General features: G+C 42.0%; 1 protein-coding gene across 1 annotated transcript; it reads right to left on the bottom strand.

Moving 5' to 3' along the window:
- Positions 1–4,533: 4,533 nt before the first annotated feature.
- CAV2 (caveolin 2) lies at positions 4,534–14,479 on the bottom strand. The gene is made up of 3 exons (XM_042792548.1): positions 14,283–14,479; positions 13,787–13,974; positions 4,534–6,659 (listed from the first exon to the last, which is right to left on the bottom strand). The coding sequence occupies exons 1-3, from the start codon at positions 14,430–14,432 to the stop codon at positions 6,509–6,511; spliced, it is 489 nt and encodes a 162-aa protein (XP_042648482.1). The 5' UTR covers positions 14,433–14,479; the 3' UTR covers positions 4,534–6,508.
- Between the last annotated feature and the right edge of the window lie 2,707 nt (positions 14,480–17,186).

Genomic DNA, 17,186 nt, shown 5'->3' with positions numbered 1-17,186 from the left:
CCGTTACGTACAGAGGAAGAGTATGGCTCAGCTGGAAAGGGCCTGGTAAAGGCTTGCAGGAATCTTCTGAAAGTGCAAAGGCTCTCGTCCCCTTCTCAGTTACTATGAATGAATTGTCCAGGGGTGGCCTAAAGTTGCCAGGGGTTGTAGACACCCAAGCTGGCCTTGGAAATGCCACCCAAGCTGTCTGCTCAGTGAGCTTTGCTGTGTCTTTGGTAGCCCAGGTCAGCTGTTGAACAGGACTACATGCTACCTTGGCAGGCCACCTCACTGTCTTTCTCCTTTCTCCATCACACCGGCCTTAGGCATTTCATGCCTAATTTTAAAAAGTTTTTATTGCTCCAAAGTCTTGCTTTAACTGAACTTTCAAAGCTCAGGATTACCTTAACTGAGAACTTGCTCTAAACATGGAGTAAAATGTGTGCAAGTTATGAGCTGTTCTTTCCGTTTCGAGAAGAGGAAAGGTTTTAGTATGAGTAGGAAACATTTCTTCCCAGAAGCCAGTGCAAAAAAAAAAAAAAAAAAAAAAAACATTATGGATTGGACAAAATTCCTCAAAAAACTGTCAGAAAATGAGTCATGAGACTAAACTGAATGTGCTTGATTGCTCACTGTGTGTCTTTGTCTGGTATTGAACACTCCTTCTCCCTCCATTCCTCGCCACCCCTCCCTATTGCCCCTTTTTTTTTTTAAGCTTGTGTAATTATTCCAATTACAGTATTAGCAATACTCCTGATATATTCCGATGTCAGGAAGACCAAAATCAGCCCTGGGAAACTGCATTATGTATACTTTCAACAGCAGCGAGACTGTCAGTTAACAGAGGCTGTCAGCAAGGAGCCTGTCCTATGCAGAGCACTTAAAAACCTGAGGCTTAGGGGAGGAAGATCACTGTTTTTACCAGTGTCTTCTGTTCAGGTGCTGAACTGCATTTTTTTATGCACATTTTTGGATATTTTGCTGGATGAAAGCCCAAGCTGCCAGAACTGTTGGTAGTGAGCTTTTATCTGCCATGCTACTGTTCTTACCCTGCTGCATGATAACAAGCGTTGGGATGAGTTTAACATGCAGGCCAATGTTTTGCTCATTCCATTATTTACAGACTTGGAGCATTCATGGTGGTCATCTTGTCCCTACTCTCTTCAGGATTTCTGTATTTTGAATTATAAATCACTGGATCAGAACATTTACACTGAGATGGGTGCCCCTCGCCACCAGCATATAGGACTGCACTTTCATGTATGCATTTGTTATTTGGCCTGTTTGTTCCTTGGATTAAAAGAGTAGTTATGCCAGGAGAGCTGGTTCCTTCTCACAACCTCTAGCTAGGAGTAATTTCCTTTTACATGGAAGCGCTGCTGCCATAAAACATTTCATAATAGCCTGAGGGCTAGAAGAAGTAATCCAACACTGGAGAAACCCAAAATCAATTCTTGCCTCTCTGAGGTGTGCTAATGCACTTAGACTCACTCCTGAGAAAGTGTATTTTGGGAAGTGCCCTATTCTGCTGATGTTAAGGGGTCCAATGCAACCTCTTCCCTTCTTTTGGGATTCTGACTGGCCTTAGATGTGAGTAAGGTGCCAAGTTGCTCAAACAAGGGCAGTTCTGGGCACGACCGAAGTAAAACTGTAGGTACTGGTGGGAGGTTATGTGAAAGGGAGGTACCTTCTGAGTTTAGACATGTTCCTGGTTGGGTGGCAGCTGGGCAGGGATTACAATTCTGGATTTAAATGCCTGTCATCTCAAGCTTGCCGTAGGTGTGTACATTTTTTATTAGAGCTAGTCCCTGTAGGTGTCGATCAAGATAGCTTGTAACCATCTTGGCTGGAGAGGCAAATTGATGGAAAGCTTCAATTCTGCCAGACCTTGCACAAATCAAGTCACTCTTTTCTCAACCCTTTTCAATATCAAGTTCCTTGACAAATACCGAGCTGGACCATGAATGCTGTTCTGTACCGTTCTGCCAATTATAGCATATTATCAACAGTTCAGAAGTCTTATAGAAATATCAGACTGCGAGAACTAGTCTCATTAATGGGATTTAAACACACACTCCTTGAGACTTATGTAGGATGGAACTTTTTGCCACTGAGCTTTGCTGTCTGAACATTTCATGGCCAACCCTAGCTTATAGTTGTATCACTGTGATAGCTCTGATAGCGTAAAGTAAAAAGAAAGGTGAGGTAGGTACATGGGGTGAAAAAGCAGCTCTTATTAAATTGAAGCTGCTGGAAAAATGGACGAGCTTTCCTCGAAGTTAAAAATAGAAACGTGAATCTCTACACTTTATTCCATTTAAAGTGTCTAAAGCAGAATCTGATTCAGTGCCTTTTGAAGGGGTCCATCTTTCTCCCACTTGCAGTTGGAGGGGGAAGCCAGACAGTAGATGAAACCAAACACCTAACACAGGTGACACTAAGCCCTGGCCTCAAGTTGTGAGAGAAGTGTGTAGAGAGAACCTGCTCCAGTACTTACTTGAAGCTCGAGTCGCTTGCATTAGCCTGCCCTATTTCTGCAGAAAATATAATTTTTAATGTAGCAGAGGAAAGGAGCCAAGCCAAGCCAAACCAAACATTTTTCATTAATCAGAGCAGAGAGTCTTCTCTGGATGATGATTCAGAGCAAGAGCCTATCTTAGCTCCGAATTGCCTCTACAGAAGACATTTTTGTTTTGTTGCAGTAAATTTAGGAAGATTAGTGTCACCAGGTTAAAATTAGCCTTTATTAATTCTCCCTTGGGTTGTAAATCCTGCATGAAGAAATCACCTCAGTTTTTAATGCATAACTGCTGGTTCAGTATACTTGCTGGTGGTCTCCAGCTCTAATTTTCATGAGCACAGTGTACTAACAGACAACACTGGCAGAGTGTCTGGAGTTTGACCTTGTTCCATTTGCATTTTTATTTTTAAAAATGCCAAAACACGTGGATTTTTCCATGTATTTTTACAAGAGAGTTAATACAGCTTAACAGTAATAGTTTAATCTCTGCAGGTGGGGGAATGATCACACCCTGTAAAAATAATGGACTTACCATTCTTTGGCTTCCACTAAATATGAGTGTGTGGTCTTAGGTCCCAGAGCTGCAGGGATGTTCTGAACTTTTCAGTTAGTGTATGCCTAAGTGAGATTTTTGGATAGGTGGAAAAAGGCTTCTCATTTACTAATATGTCAAAGTTTCTCTTAAGAATTTATTCCAATTTATATGGTGAACAAGTAGAGTGGGAAAGGATAAGATACAAATATAAAAGTTCTAGAGTCAGAATAGAAGGATTTTATGAAATAGCTCTCGTAAGGAGGCAGGCTAAATTTCTTTGCTACTTAAAAGAAAATAGGCCATAAACACAAATCCAGGGTTAGTTCTGTGTTATCTGTGATCTTTATGAAAAACAAGATGCTGAAATATTTTGCATGACAGAACTGGATCTCCAGCTGATGATTACAAATCTGCAGTAACAGGAGGCAGGCTGGAATCATCTCACACTTTTTATTATTTATCCTCATAACTCTGCCATGGTGATGGAAAGTCTGCTCTTGTAAAGAGCAGTAACATTTTCCCCATTCCATAGAGGGGAAGAAGATGCATCAAAGTAGATGCACCTGAATCAGGTGTAAATTTTCCTGTATTTGTTGCAGACAGTGAGACTAGGTTTCTGGCCTCCCTTCTTGCCTGAATTTTCATTTGTAAATTGCTGTTAAAGGATCAGCTGGGATGGTTTGTCCACATTTCAAACCAACCGGAGACAAACTTAAGGGACCTGCCCCTGTATTGAAGATCACACTTCAGTGCCAGTGCCTGTTCAGTCCCTGTTGCCCAACAGTGCTGTCAGCTACTGACAGTATCAGCTGTGGCAGAGCTTCGGGATATCTATCAGAACTGTCAAATTGATAAAATCCAGAGCATACTTGCCAGTAGAGTTGCTGGAAGCAGATTCACACCAAAGTATTGAAGAGTCTGTATATATTCACGCTTCCACTACTTTTATGGATGAAGTAAGCCTGTTTGCCAAGTATCTAGTATTTTACCTTAAGCCTAACAGTCCATTTGATATTTTCTTACAGTCAAAGCACATCTGTTCCAGAGAAAGATACTGCTGTAAAATATGTAAGAAACTAACAGCTTTAATCGCTTCATGGCAAGCTCACTTGAGTCTTGTAACAGCAAGAGAAATGGTGAAAAGAACTAGTTAATGACAAGCCTAAATCAAAGTAAGAACAGACCAAACAATTTTACTTGATTGTCTGTGGGAGCTACAGTCGGATGACTTCAGTAAGCTGTTTAAAACTGCAATACATCCAGGAGTGTATGACCTGTAACGATACCTTTTTCTCTAGGGAATGGTCTCATTTGGATCCAGAACTGAGTTCCCTCAAAGTTTAGGCTTTTATAGGGCTCCTTTTAGACACAAGGACTAGTACTGACTGATTTATTTTATTTTATTTATTTAATTAATTTATCAGGGGGATATTTTTCCATGAAAAATATCTTTGTAAAAATCCTCAGATGTTGTAAAAGAAAATAACTCTCAAAAGAATTCAGGCCTAGCCTGACCAATTTTTATTTTCAAAAGGGATACTTCCACCTTTAACATAAGAAAAGTATCTTGAAGAGCACATCTGAACAGTGAGGTAACTTCTTGCAGAAAAAAAGAACTTCAGAGAAGCTTTCATGGGCACTAAACATTAAGATCCTATTTTGAAAAGCCATATGAATCCCTCTCTAAACGGCACAAATAGTAAAAATGTTTTTAACATACAAAGATGTTCTCAGTGTACAAAGAATATAGCGTTGGCTAGCTTCTGTAGGCCAATAAGCAAGAAAAGGAAAATTCGGCAGTTTATCTGTAAATAAAGCATGCACCTGTAAAAAGAATTAAGTGTTTTTCTGAATGTAGCCAAAATTCCTCAGAGACTTGCTTCAGAGAAAGCAGTCATTCTGTATGGGCTTAATTACACACAGAGATACATAATTTTCTACTATAAATAAATGCAGTTGATAATAGTGGAACTGTATTGATGTTCATCCATTTCTTTTCCCTCTCCCATATATTGGAAGAACTGCATACTACTCTATGCTGTTTGGCATTTTAAGAGCTTTGTAAAAAGTTGAAAAACCTGAAAAAATTAAGTTGAAAATAGGAAAAAGCTTTTTATTGTTTTATTATATATCTCTTGTTTGATAAGAAATCTGTGATATCATTTTAGAAAATAACATTCTAAATCACACAAACATTTTACAATTGCAACTTATCATCTGTATTTAAAGAAAACAGCAGCATAAGCCCATCAGAAGGCTAATGTAATTTTAATGTACCCCTGCATACGTTTTGTTATTCTGTATTAGGTGCAGAAGGAAGAAGGGCTTTTTTATGTGTTAGGCTTTCAAGTAGCAAGTAATTAACATGTCAAGTCAATAGGTGAGGAAGCTTAGACAAGGATACCAGTTATACTCACTTGCCTTCTACATGGGCTTGCTACCTAGTTAAAGTGCCAGCATAGTGTCTATCGTTTTAAATATCACAATGTTCACACAGATAATACACAGAAATATGCAGGGTTGCATTTACTACACCCCTTTTTTAATAAAAAACATTTCTCATAAACATATTTCCAACCCTTGCATAGTCTTGTATGAAAACATTTATAACCCTTGCTTTAACACGCAACCATATATAATGAATATACTAGAATTGCACGGCAAGATTTAAAAATATACGTAATTTAGAAACTGGAATTTTGGTTATCTGAAGCACTTTTCTGCAGTGTCTCACTCTTGCAGTCTAGTAAGTTGGTTAAAATTCAAATACTATAGAAATAATGCTTCACAGAAAACCTATCAAGTGCCATTTACAAAGGTACAAAATATACAGCAAAGTTAACCTCTCATTAAATAAAATATACAGATTAGCTGATGTTCCAAATCATTAGCTAACACCTTATTTTAAAGGTTAAACTTTCAGGGAGCTTTTTCCTCCCCAGTATAGGAGAATTACATAACAGTTCCTTTCTCTGTATGCTTACACAATGAGTCACATTCATTTCAACTGCTGAAAATAAAGGACTGAGTTGATCATTCTGGATAGAGAGGGCCAAAAATGATCCCTGGTGGTCTTGTAGTAAAGTCAGTGGGAAACCCTAGAGGTCAGTTTCACCTAAGGTATCACAGCCTATTTAAATATTTATAGTAATAATGCCAATCATTATCCCTGTGGTGGTTGATAAACCTCCATGAGAATGAATTCTCCTGTAATGGACGTACCATTAAAATAAAGTGTTGCCAACATCCTCTGCATTCGCTCTGTTGTTAAAATAGTGAGCTATGAAAACTGCCTACTTATTCTTAAACTGATCTCCCTGAAAATAAATGAGTTTTAGAAAAAAATAGCATGTTCCCACTTAAACCAGCCATTGTAATTTAACAGTTTGGAATGAATGGTAAGTGCTTGTATGTTAGGTTAGCAAAGAGGTATAACACCAGCTACGATTACAGCAGAGTCGCATCCCTGACGTTTACGCTTGGTCCAGGCGTATATTAACCATGGCGAAGCATCGGCCTAGGCTCTGAAAGAATGGTATGACAAAAACATCTGTCAGGCTCTTCCATATAGTTTGCACTGAAGGCAAGACCATGAGACAGGTTTTCACGAAAGGCACCACAATCCTGTAAAAGAGAAAATGGAAGATTTGAAGATTGCTGTTGCTATAGCACAGGGAAATCAGGATAACCAAACTCAGATGTGAAATCTCATGGAAGAGGAAGTACTTCTATAAATCTCTAACAAGTTGATTTTACACTCTCGCGCTCATTCTCCATCAATTTTGTTCACTCACAGCCTCACACTTGCACATGCAGAAGCACCAGGATGCATGTCGTTCTCTGGCCAGGATCGCTTGTGTGCAACATGGGACAGAAGACACCAGCTTTCTTTTCATCATGTCTCTGCTTCTTCTTAATCGGCCGTGCTGAGCTAACTTTTGGACATGGCTTTTACAGGGCTGAACTTTTGCTGTTCTCTCCCTGCTGCTGGGAGGGCTGGTGTATGTGATATGCTGCAACCCTGAAGCCACCCCACCGTGGCTGAGGAGCAGAGTCATCTCCTAAGGACTCGTTTGCACTGTGGACACAACTGAGTGTGGGTCTTCAGGGCTTAACAGAAACACCACCTTCCCCAGTTTGATCGATTGGGAACAGTGCTCTTTATGATCTGTTCTTGCTCTGCTGTCTCTTTAGATGTTTCTTGTATCCCCTTTCTCTCTCACACACACATGCATGGGCACACATGCACATCGCCATTCCTGTCTCATTCCTACTAATCAAACATCAATGTTACAAATTGCTACAATAGAACAGAAACAGTAAAGCAATATCCTGCTATATCAAATTCCTATAGTGCAGAGACATGCTGAACCTCAGGAAAAAATGGGATCTTGCTGATCCTGTAAAGTTTTTAATTTGTGGATGAGAAACTAAGGTAGAATGGGGTCAAAACTCCTGGTCGGGAAAGATCTTTTCATTCACTCAGGGTGCATACTTAAAAGTATTGTGCTTTCATCTCCTGAGCACTAGCAACCATCTCTGGATGCTCTCCATATATCCCAATTCCAAAGCAATGTCATTAGTGGTGGCTTAAGCCAAGCCTACAAACCACAAAGGTGAGCCAGAAGCACATACATGGGCAGCTCAAGGAGGGCCAGTGGATACATGGTAACCGACCGCACTATTCCCAATTAGTCCCCTGCTTTAATTATTTACTGGCCAAAACCCCTGGTCATTTCACTAAGCTGTATGTTCTTATTTGGGTGCAGACAAATTAAATGTATATGTAATTTATGCAATACTGAAGTGGTACTAGAGCAAGGTTTTAAAAAAATCTCTGTGCCATATATAACACATTTATTTTCTAAATTAGATAGAAGCTATAGATTTTCTTGATAAACTCTGTTCTAGTTTGCTGTTGCATTCAAACTTTAAGATCCCAGTCTTGCATCCACATAATTCCATTGCAGAATGCTCATTGAATTTGGTTGGACTGACAGGAAATTTACTATGTCATCATAAGTCTGAAAAACACCTAAGTTGTGTATTTCCAATGAGTACCACTCAGAATAACAAAGTAGAAAAAAAGCATTGTACATTTTAAAAAAGCTGAAGCTTAGAAATGTAAAGAGTCAAAATTAATTATTTTCAGTGTTTGTCTAACCAGATTCTCAGCTTTAATCATACAATGCAAGCCATATACTAGTATGTCTATGCTGCACTCTAAACTAACCCAGATGGATTTGAACAAGAATAGTTTTTCTAAAATGTTCTCTTCTTTTGTCTCTGCTGAAACAGCTAGCAGCATACATACCATATAGACCTGTGAGAATTACTGGAATAATGTGTACCTAGTTTTAAACTGAATTCAGTAAACTGTGTGTTTTATAAACACCTATAGTATCACTGCATATAGAATAGATAATTTCTAGAGAATAAAAATAGGGCTTCACGTGTTAGAATACAGTTGATAAACATCAGTAATGCAAAGAGAAAAAAAATTGGTGTTTCTCCAAGCAACACTGGGAAAACACCAGAAATGGCTACTCAGCCTGTGTTGACTTCACTCCTTTTCCATTTCAGTTACTTTATAAAGGCTATGTCACTGCTTTTTTGGTGCCATCTAAAATTAATTTGGCCTGCATTTTTAAAAAATCTAACTGAATTGCAGAGAAGCAGAAAAGCCAACATTTCTACTGGACTCTCTGTTGGCAGGATCACACAAAATATAAACTAAACAAATACCACACTATGCAGAAGTTTCACAGGAAGATGTAGTGAATCACCATGATGTCATTAGGGAAGGCTGGAAAAGCAGTGAACTTACTACTTGCAAGTGCTGTAGAGGTCATTTACACAATACCAGAACTCAACATCTTTTGATGATGTGAAATACAACAAATATCAACGTGTTTTGGTAGTGCTTTATCATCTTTTAACACCTGCTATCCAATTTTATGGTAAATGCATGCAAAAAACAACATAAGCTAACTCCGTAGGAGAATATGTGAAATCTGCTATCAACCAAAGCTAATTAAATAACTTTTAATTTTAAATTAAAAGTCACTCTACTTAGACAACAATTACTCAAACACCTTTCTTCAAAGAAGAAAATCCTTTACACCCAAGAGAGCAGTAAAAGGTATTTTCTAACTTTTAAGAAATGTGAGTGTGTCTGTATCTACATGTACATAAGTATGCATCCTGTTCTGTATAGGATATGTCATCCTACTGTGGAGCATTTCCAAATCATCAGAGGATGCGATGTGCCTTCCATGGAGTGACCAGGCACGCTTAAAAAATAAATAACCAAGTGCCATTAGAAGCTATGTATTTGTTTTTGTGATCTTTCAAAGAAATATTAATATATACATCCTTTACTCCCAGTGCTGTGGGTTTACCCCAGTCTGCACTTTTATTCACAGAGACAGTAACTGCTTGCTTGAGTAATGTCTAAGAGTGGAGGTAAAGTTGGCATATCTCAAGGGTATCAACACTTCCTGCAATATTGGTACTACTTATGTTACCACATGTTACAGCATTGGGAAGAAAATCAAAGCTCTGTTGAATCTGGCACCTAAGCTGAAGCGTGGCCAAGGTATTTCAACTACCTATATGACCCCGCATTGAATCTTGCCATGTATATATATCATAAAATACCCATCCTTTCACTAAGTAGAATAAATTACCTCTTTTGAGAACTGTTGAACTGAAAAGAGCAAATTACCCCATTTTTTCCATCCTATCCTATTTTCTCTTCTTACTGTTCAAAGCATGACACCTACAAAATTATACCCATCAATCTTTCTCATTTTTGGTCATGTTACTTTTTTTCTACTAATCCCTGAGGGAACATTGATGAGAATCAAACACCTCTTGCAAATGGCAGAGCACAATTTAATTCCCACTGATAAGGGTATTTTCAGTTCAAAGCAGCTCAACCTTCCACAGAATTAGGAAATGTGGTTGGAGTAATCATTCAATATTAATTTAGATTCATGCTTCAAAGTGAAGAATCACACCTCCTGAAAAGTTTTTCAGAATGGAACCTCAGACATGTCTTATTGTTATTTTTCAAACACCATACCATTCAGTAATTAGTTACCTAATTCCAAGTACGCACATGTACTATATCATGATTTTGAATCTCACATGGCTCTACAATTCAAGCAAGCAGTGTGAACAGATGGCTAAGTATTACTTAGCAGTTGCAAAGCTTCTTGTTGAGATCCATTAACCCTTGGGATATTTATGAGTGAGGGGAGAGATAACCACCAAAGCCTTCCAGGATGCATGCATAGTATATAAAATGCATTAAAACCAAACACAATGTATCCCAGGACCTGGGCAGACTGGAAAAGATAAAACTAAAAAGGAAGCAAGACAATATCCACCTACTGCCTCTTCAGAAGCCAAGGGATATATACTGGACATGAAAGAAGAGGCATCAAGACAACACTGGATCATAAGTTGAGTCTTCATGGCATAGCTGTCCTGTAATTTCCTTTGATTTCAGACAACTGGTAGGGAGTTGGTTTTGGGGTTGAGTATGATAGCAATAAGTTATGCAAGTGGAGTTGTGGAGAAAGAGGTAAGAGATGATGCATGTCCATATCTAGTTCTCTGCATATAAGTCTCTGGCTACATCATAGCATGTGAATGGATGCTCAAGCTGAGAGGAGCTCTGAATACCTACTGCTCCATCTGACGACAAGAGTATAAAGCTGGCTCAGGGCTTGTGCTTTAGAGCCCATCTCAGATCCAAGACTCAAGTTATGGATCCTCAAATGAACCACTGATTCTTAGCATAAATACACAATATAGCAGAACACTATTCAGACAAGACTACAAAAAAGCATATATGAGATCCAAGTGTTAATTTCCAAGAGATGGCAAACATGTGGCTTGGAACAAGAATTAGTCTGATTATAATAAAGATCATGATTTTGCATGTGCTGCCTAGAAAACCAGCAGTGTTCTGCTCATGTTCAAAAATAAATAACCTTAACAGCCTCAATCTAAGGACATGTTTAAAAGCTTGATAATATTCACAGAAAGATGTTAAATCTCAGTCTGACAAATCCTGCTACGTATAGTCTGTGGTGAGAATGACAGCCATCGGTAAAGGAGAAGAAATGTGGAGAAGTAGCCTTCCTTGAACTGGCTTCTATGTAGGTCACCAACCTGCTAGCTCGCACAGTTTCAGCCCATCAGTATCTTTTACCAGGTAACGTAAAACTAGATTGCGGCTCAAGCAGCCAGTTTGAGAACAGGAACAGAATATGTTCTATCATTATAGATAAAAATGAAAATTAAAGAGTATTATTACATATTTCTTACTCAGCTTTTATTTTGCTTTCCATGAAGTCTCACTTATTTGCTTCCTGTTTTAGCAATCTTTTTACTGCTGAAAGACAACATTTACTATCAGGTATGAGGGGGGCAGCTCATGAGGTGCCCTTGATGCGTGAAGAATGCTGAGTCAGACTTCTGTGGATTCCGAGCAAGCTGACAAAACTGCATCAACATGTGTGACAATCAACAGAGCTTCGTGCCTGAGCACTTCCAAAAGGTGTTGAAACACCCTTGAATTTAGCCTCAGGAAAGGCTCCCCTAGGACAAATCAACATCATCATCTCACTGGTTTGGATGATGAAAATGAGGCATGGAAGCCCTGATAAGCCCTCCTGCAGGCAGCCATGTGGCAGGGTGTGCCCAGGGTTTTCCCCGTGATGTTTCAACAGCTGAAGACAGAGTTATAATGGAATTCCCTTCCTCTCACCCACAAAACAAGGAGTTACTATTTTTGTCAGTCCCAATGGGGCTACATGGGAGCCAGTACCACGTGTTTAGGGTCCCTGTACTCGCACAGCTCCTGTGCTACCCTCTCAAACACAGAAACCTTGAACTCTTACTCCCAAGAAATCTGGAACGTGGAGTGCTACAGAGGAGCTTAGTCTCAATGTGTTCCACCTTTGTGTTGGAACAAATCCAGCTTCTGGTTGTGGCAAGATGAAACAGTGCTGGCTTTGGATGGTAGCACTGGATAGGGTCCAAAGGGGTGCAGATAGCACTGCCGAGTTACGTGATTCTTTTACACCCATTCCAGGTGCAAGGAAGATCAAAATGAAAGATCATTTCTTTCCCTACATTCGTCACTACAGAAGATTAGTTCTTGGGGAAGCAAATACGTTCACAGAAAGTCAAGGGAAACTTTTCAAATAAAGTGCCACATTCAGACAGTCCTATTTCAGTTGTACTGAGAACCCACAGTTCCTGAGGGAGTCACTAGGGACTGCTTGCATAAATAGAAACTGACCTCTGAGTCCTGGTTCAGTGAAACTCATGTCTATGTACCCAAGCTGTGAAATCCAGATCCAAGATCATTCTCAAGCACAACAACTTACTAGAGTCTTAATAAATTTGATATCAATGAATTCTTCCATAGATACTCCACTACTGCAAATCTATATACCCACCAAACCCTTTTGCAGTAACATGGTACAGTACAGCACTGTGACAGCTGACAGACCTAAAAGTCTGGGCACACTATACGATGTTCGTCATAATTTGGGAAGTAGCAGGCGGGCAGCTCTAAACTACATTGCAGCAGATATTATGTAAACTTTACACTCCAAAATTCTAGTTAATCAGTTTTTGAAGTGGCTCATGACAATGTCATCAACCCAAACTTCCATTCCACTTCTGAAAACTGAAATCTGCATCCAAAATATTGCAACCATGGGTTCAGACAACCAATGTATTCCTATCTCTTTGAGTTTGTATCCCAGTTTCTGGATTGTATTTTCTTCTCCTTAACAACAACTTCATGATTCCAGTGTTACCCAAGTCAAATGAGATTTGGCCAAAACCCCATGTATGCTGAAGATCCTGGCCTGCAGGAATGATGTTGATAATCTGCATTCATTCCTTCCTATGCAGCCTGCTGGATTCTCAGTTCTTTCCTCAACCTCATTCTTTTTCCTGCTTTTCTTTCTTCTCCACAGCTGTCTGCCTTTCTGGTCTCAAGGTACTCTTCCCTGATACTTTGTCAGTATATTGTATTTAAAGTCCACCAAGTTTGCTGTGACTTGGAGGGCTACTGTATTTGCCTGTGAACCTGGGCCATGGCCAGAAGCAGCCTTCCTGAGCTCAGCAGGGATTTTTTGCTTAGGTGGAAGTGCTTTGGGGCACTGCACCTAGAGGTGGCCATGTATCAGATGCAAGGCAGTGACTGTAGATTCTACGGCAGTAACAAAGAAAGATCGAGCTGGGCCCTCAAAAGCTTTCTTCAGTCTGTGAGGAAAAAAAAATGAAAGAGATAACTGTACTGAGGAGGTGTCAGGTGTAAGTAATACTTCCGCTCAGGTCTTTAATTTCAAATACGCATATTTTAACAACTTGTCTACTCCAGTTTAAAAAATCCCAAGCAATCATTATTATTACTCCAGAAGCCAGCTGAGGCTGGAATGCATCGCAGCAGGCACCATACAAATGGTAAAACAGGCTCTCTGCCCCAAGGAACTTACACAGACATGATAGACCTCTGGTAAAAGCAACGCAGGGAACTGAGTCACAGAGAAAACATTGTTCTCCCTTCTTTGCCTTTAAAAAATGAAGCAGGTAGTGTAAGCCAATCTGACTACGGGTTGTAAAGACAGTGAACGGTTCAGGCAGCAGCGCTACAAGAGGAGAGTTCTGCTGAGCTGTCTGCAGAGCCCACGCACCGACGAGCAACAAAACGCACTTACCAGATGTGCAGGCAGCTGAGCACCGCAAAGACGATCCCCAGAACCAGGGCCAGCGGTATGGCAAGGACCAGAGTCAGGAGCTTGTAGATCACGTACTTGCTGAGCTCAAAGAGCGCGTGGCTGCAGATCCAGACTTTGTCGAAGGAGTGGGTCAGCTCGGGCTCCGCGATCACGTCCTCGAACCCCACCTGGAACCAGGAGCAACTCTGCCGTTACGCAGAGCCGGGACGAGGGGAGGCCACTGGGCTCACACACACCCCCCCCCCCCCCCCGGGCTGACCCCCCCTCCAGGGCTGACCCCCACCCGGCTTGACCCCCCACCCCAAGGCTGACCCCGACCCGGGCTGACCCGCCCCCGGTCCCCCCCTTCCCGGGCTGACACCCTCCCCCGGGCTGACCACCCCCCGCCCCGTCCCGGGCTGACCCCCTCCCGCGGCCCCGCCCGCCCCGCGGCCCCCGCCGCTCTGCCTCTCCGCGGCCGCGGGCCGCCGCGCACCTGGAGGTGGGCGTTCAGCCCCCGAGGGTCGCGATCCAGCTCGTCCCCCGCGCACCTCCCGGCCTCCGGCAGCGCGGGGCCCCCGCTCCGCGGGAAGTTCTCGTCGTCCATGAAGATGCGGGTGTCCGCCTCCGCCGTCTCCAGCCCCATGGCGCTGCCCGCCGCTCCGCGGCTCCCGGCCCTGCCCTGCCCCCCCCCCCCCCCCCCCGGGCTGGGGCGGAGCGGGGCCGCCCGGGACACGCCCCGCGGGACGTGCCTCCGGGGCCAAAACGGGAGCCCAAACGGGAGGGAGCGGCGGGATCGGGCCCCGGGGTGGGAGCCGCGGGGCAGCGAGGGGCCGGCAGCTCCTGCTGTCTGCTCGCCCCTCGGCTGGGCGGCCGCTTTAGGGGTCGGGGCTGTCAGACGGGGTCCCGTCCCGTCCCCCCCCCCCCCCCAGCTCTGCGGAGCCGCCGGGCGCCTTTGGTTTCCCTATTCGTCCGAAATCCCCCGCCAGCGGCCCCCGCGCTGCTTTCACTGCGGCCTCACGCCCGACTGCAATTTGTAGGAGCAAGCGTTTGTGGCATTGCAACAACAGGCAGCAGAAAAAAAAAAAAAAAATCCAACCAGAAAAAAAAAAAAAAAAAAAAGAAAAAGCAAAACAAAAAAGTTGAGGCGATTGTACGTTAGGCCGTATTGGGCCGTATCTGTCGTCCTCTTTGCAGCCGTAGGGTATAAATGAAAAGAAGGGGCGGGGGCGAGAAGGGTGTGCTGCCACTGCCTACCAAGGCTGCCGTGTCCAGCCCCACCGATCTGTCACACTCCCAACATTACTTACCTGACTCATGCTCACTAAACTGCCTATTTGTTGCTGCATTAAAATGCTGCATCCGTCATAACAAGCTATTGTTGTGCACTCCTTGGGTTTTAGCTTCAGTTCATACAAATGATTTCCTCTGTTTTATTTGAGAATGTCTTTTAAACTCAGGGATGATCTGCATAAAAATGAGCAAAGTGCTATAATGACTGATAAGAGTATTTGATAATATTGATGTACAGCATGAGGTTATGAGCTCTCAGGAGTACATTCTTGCTGGATTCAATAACCGCGATCACCTGTCACTCTCAGAAAAAGAAGTGACATTACTAATCAATGACCCAGACTTGTTAAATTAGAAAGAAGCTGGTACTGGTAACTTTAATTTTCACCACTACGTTAAATTAGGGATAGCTTTAATCTTCGAAAAGCTTACAGGAAAGTGGTATAAAAATAACTATGCAAGGTTTGGGTAGGAAATCACCTAACACAATGCTCTGGACCATATCGCATTGTTCTTGACCGGATAACTTCTGCAGAAAAGCTTCGCATCTATATGTAACTCACGCTGATGCTTTTTTCTCCCACGCTAATGAGTTTAGTGATACTGGTGTCACGTAAATGGTCTGGATCCAGCAATGTAGCTGTGGCTTACTAAGTATAAAAGCCTGCAAATACAAGTTTACAACAGGTTCAAGTGCAAGCAAAGAAACGGCATGATGACCCAAGACATACTTATGAGCTGCATTTCCACACCACACCCCCACCACCTCCCCCTCCCAAGTCCTCTTTGTTCCATGAGTGGGAGGAATAAAAAGGCTAATTGGCAGATTTGAGGTTCAGCCCCTCCTTCAGGGTGCTTCTGTCCAGCAGCTATTATTCTTTATCCTATAGATATGGGGAGCTGAGTGTGGCCCAAAGGTGCTCAGCAGGTTTCTGGAGGCTGCTTGGGTCAGGCACAGAAATTTGGATTTGGTGCTGGTGAAAAGCCAGGTAGGAGCAGCCAGCAGAGGATCCCAAACTGGCCCCTTGACTGCTGAAATCAGACCTTACTGGTTTATATCAGCTACTTTCTACCTTCCCACTCACTAGAGGCATAGGTCGGGGTACATGCACATAACCAGGGAGTTGCTTTTAAATAGCTCTACCCATTTCCTAACCACTCCTGCTGCATCTCACTCTACCAACCAGCTGGAGCAGCGAGTCTGTAGCTCCACTTGCTCAGCTCCAACTTTGCTAAAAGCGAGGGGATGGTTCTTCTTGCAGAGATGCCCAAATCACAGTCTGACACTGGAGAGTGGTCTTGCAGTATCAGCCGCCTTTATAAAAAGCAAATAACACTTTTTTGTTTGTGTCTATCTGTTTTTTGAAATCTATTATTGTCACAGATGAAAAAAGTTGATGTCTGTCAAGACAGCACTATGGAAAATTAAGTTTTCCATTGTAATCTTTGAGGATTTGAAATAAAGTGGTGGTGCAATTGCTCCTGAAAGAATAATATTTTTCATGAAAAGCCTGTTTAAAAGCAATAAAAGCTCAAGGCTGCATATGACTTGGGATATTGTTTATTAAGAACCCCCTGAAACATGCTGTTTTCAGTAACTCTGGTAGTTATTTTGGGAACTGTGTATGAATTATCAAGTGAGGTTGATGGCAAAGCCTGAGCAGTGTCAAGCTCTGAACCCTGGCTTTTCTGACAAATGTACAGGGAACAAGAAGACTTATACAATGTCGGTAAGGGTGGATTTTTCCAGTTTCCCTCCCCAGGGCTGCCAGGCTCATCTTTCTGCCAGCATGGCTGGACAGAACAGTTTGGAGGACAAAAGTAAGTGTAGAGAGCAATGACCACAAAGAGGGTAGAAATCCTCTCCAATCTTATACAGTGTTCTGTAACGGCCTTTGGACAGCTATTTTTTTTTTTTTTTTTTTTTTTTTTTTTTAATCTCTGTACAGGTAACAGTCAAAGAATTATATCATGTGACACAAAATGCATGTGTATGTGTGTGTGTCTGCAGACTTTGGCTCAGGTATAGTTCTTTATGAAGCTAAACTTCTGCTTGAAGTTCCCATCAACTGTTAAAGAGCAATAATATATCTCCATTTTCTAAGCA

This window comes from Tyto alba, unplaced genomic scaffold (genome assembly GCF_018691265.1).
Source record: "Tyto alba isolate M040663 unplaced genomic scaffold, T.alba_DEE_v4.0 Super-Scaffold_2, whole genome shotgun sequence".
Taxonomy (NCBI): Eukaryota; Metazoa; Chordata; class Aves; order Strigiformes; family Tytonidae; genus Tyto; species Tyto alba.
Note: the sequence above shows the minus strand (reverse complement) of the source record. Positions and strands in the feature narration are given on the sequence as shown.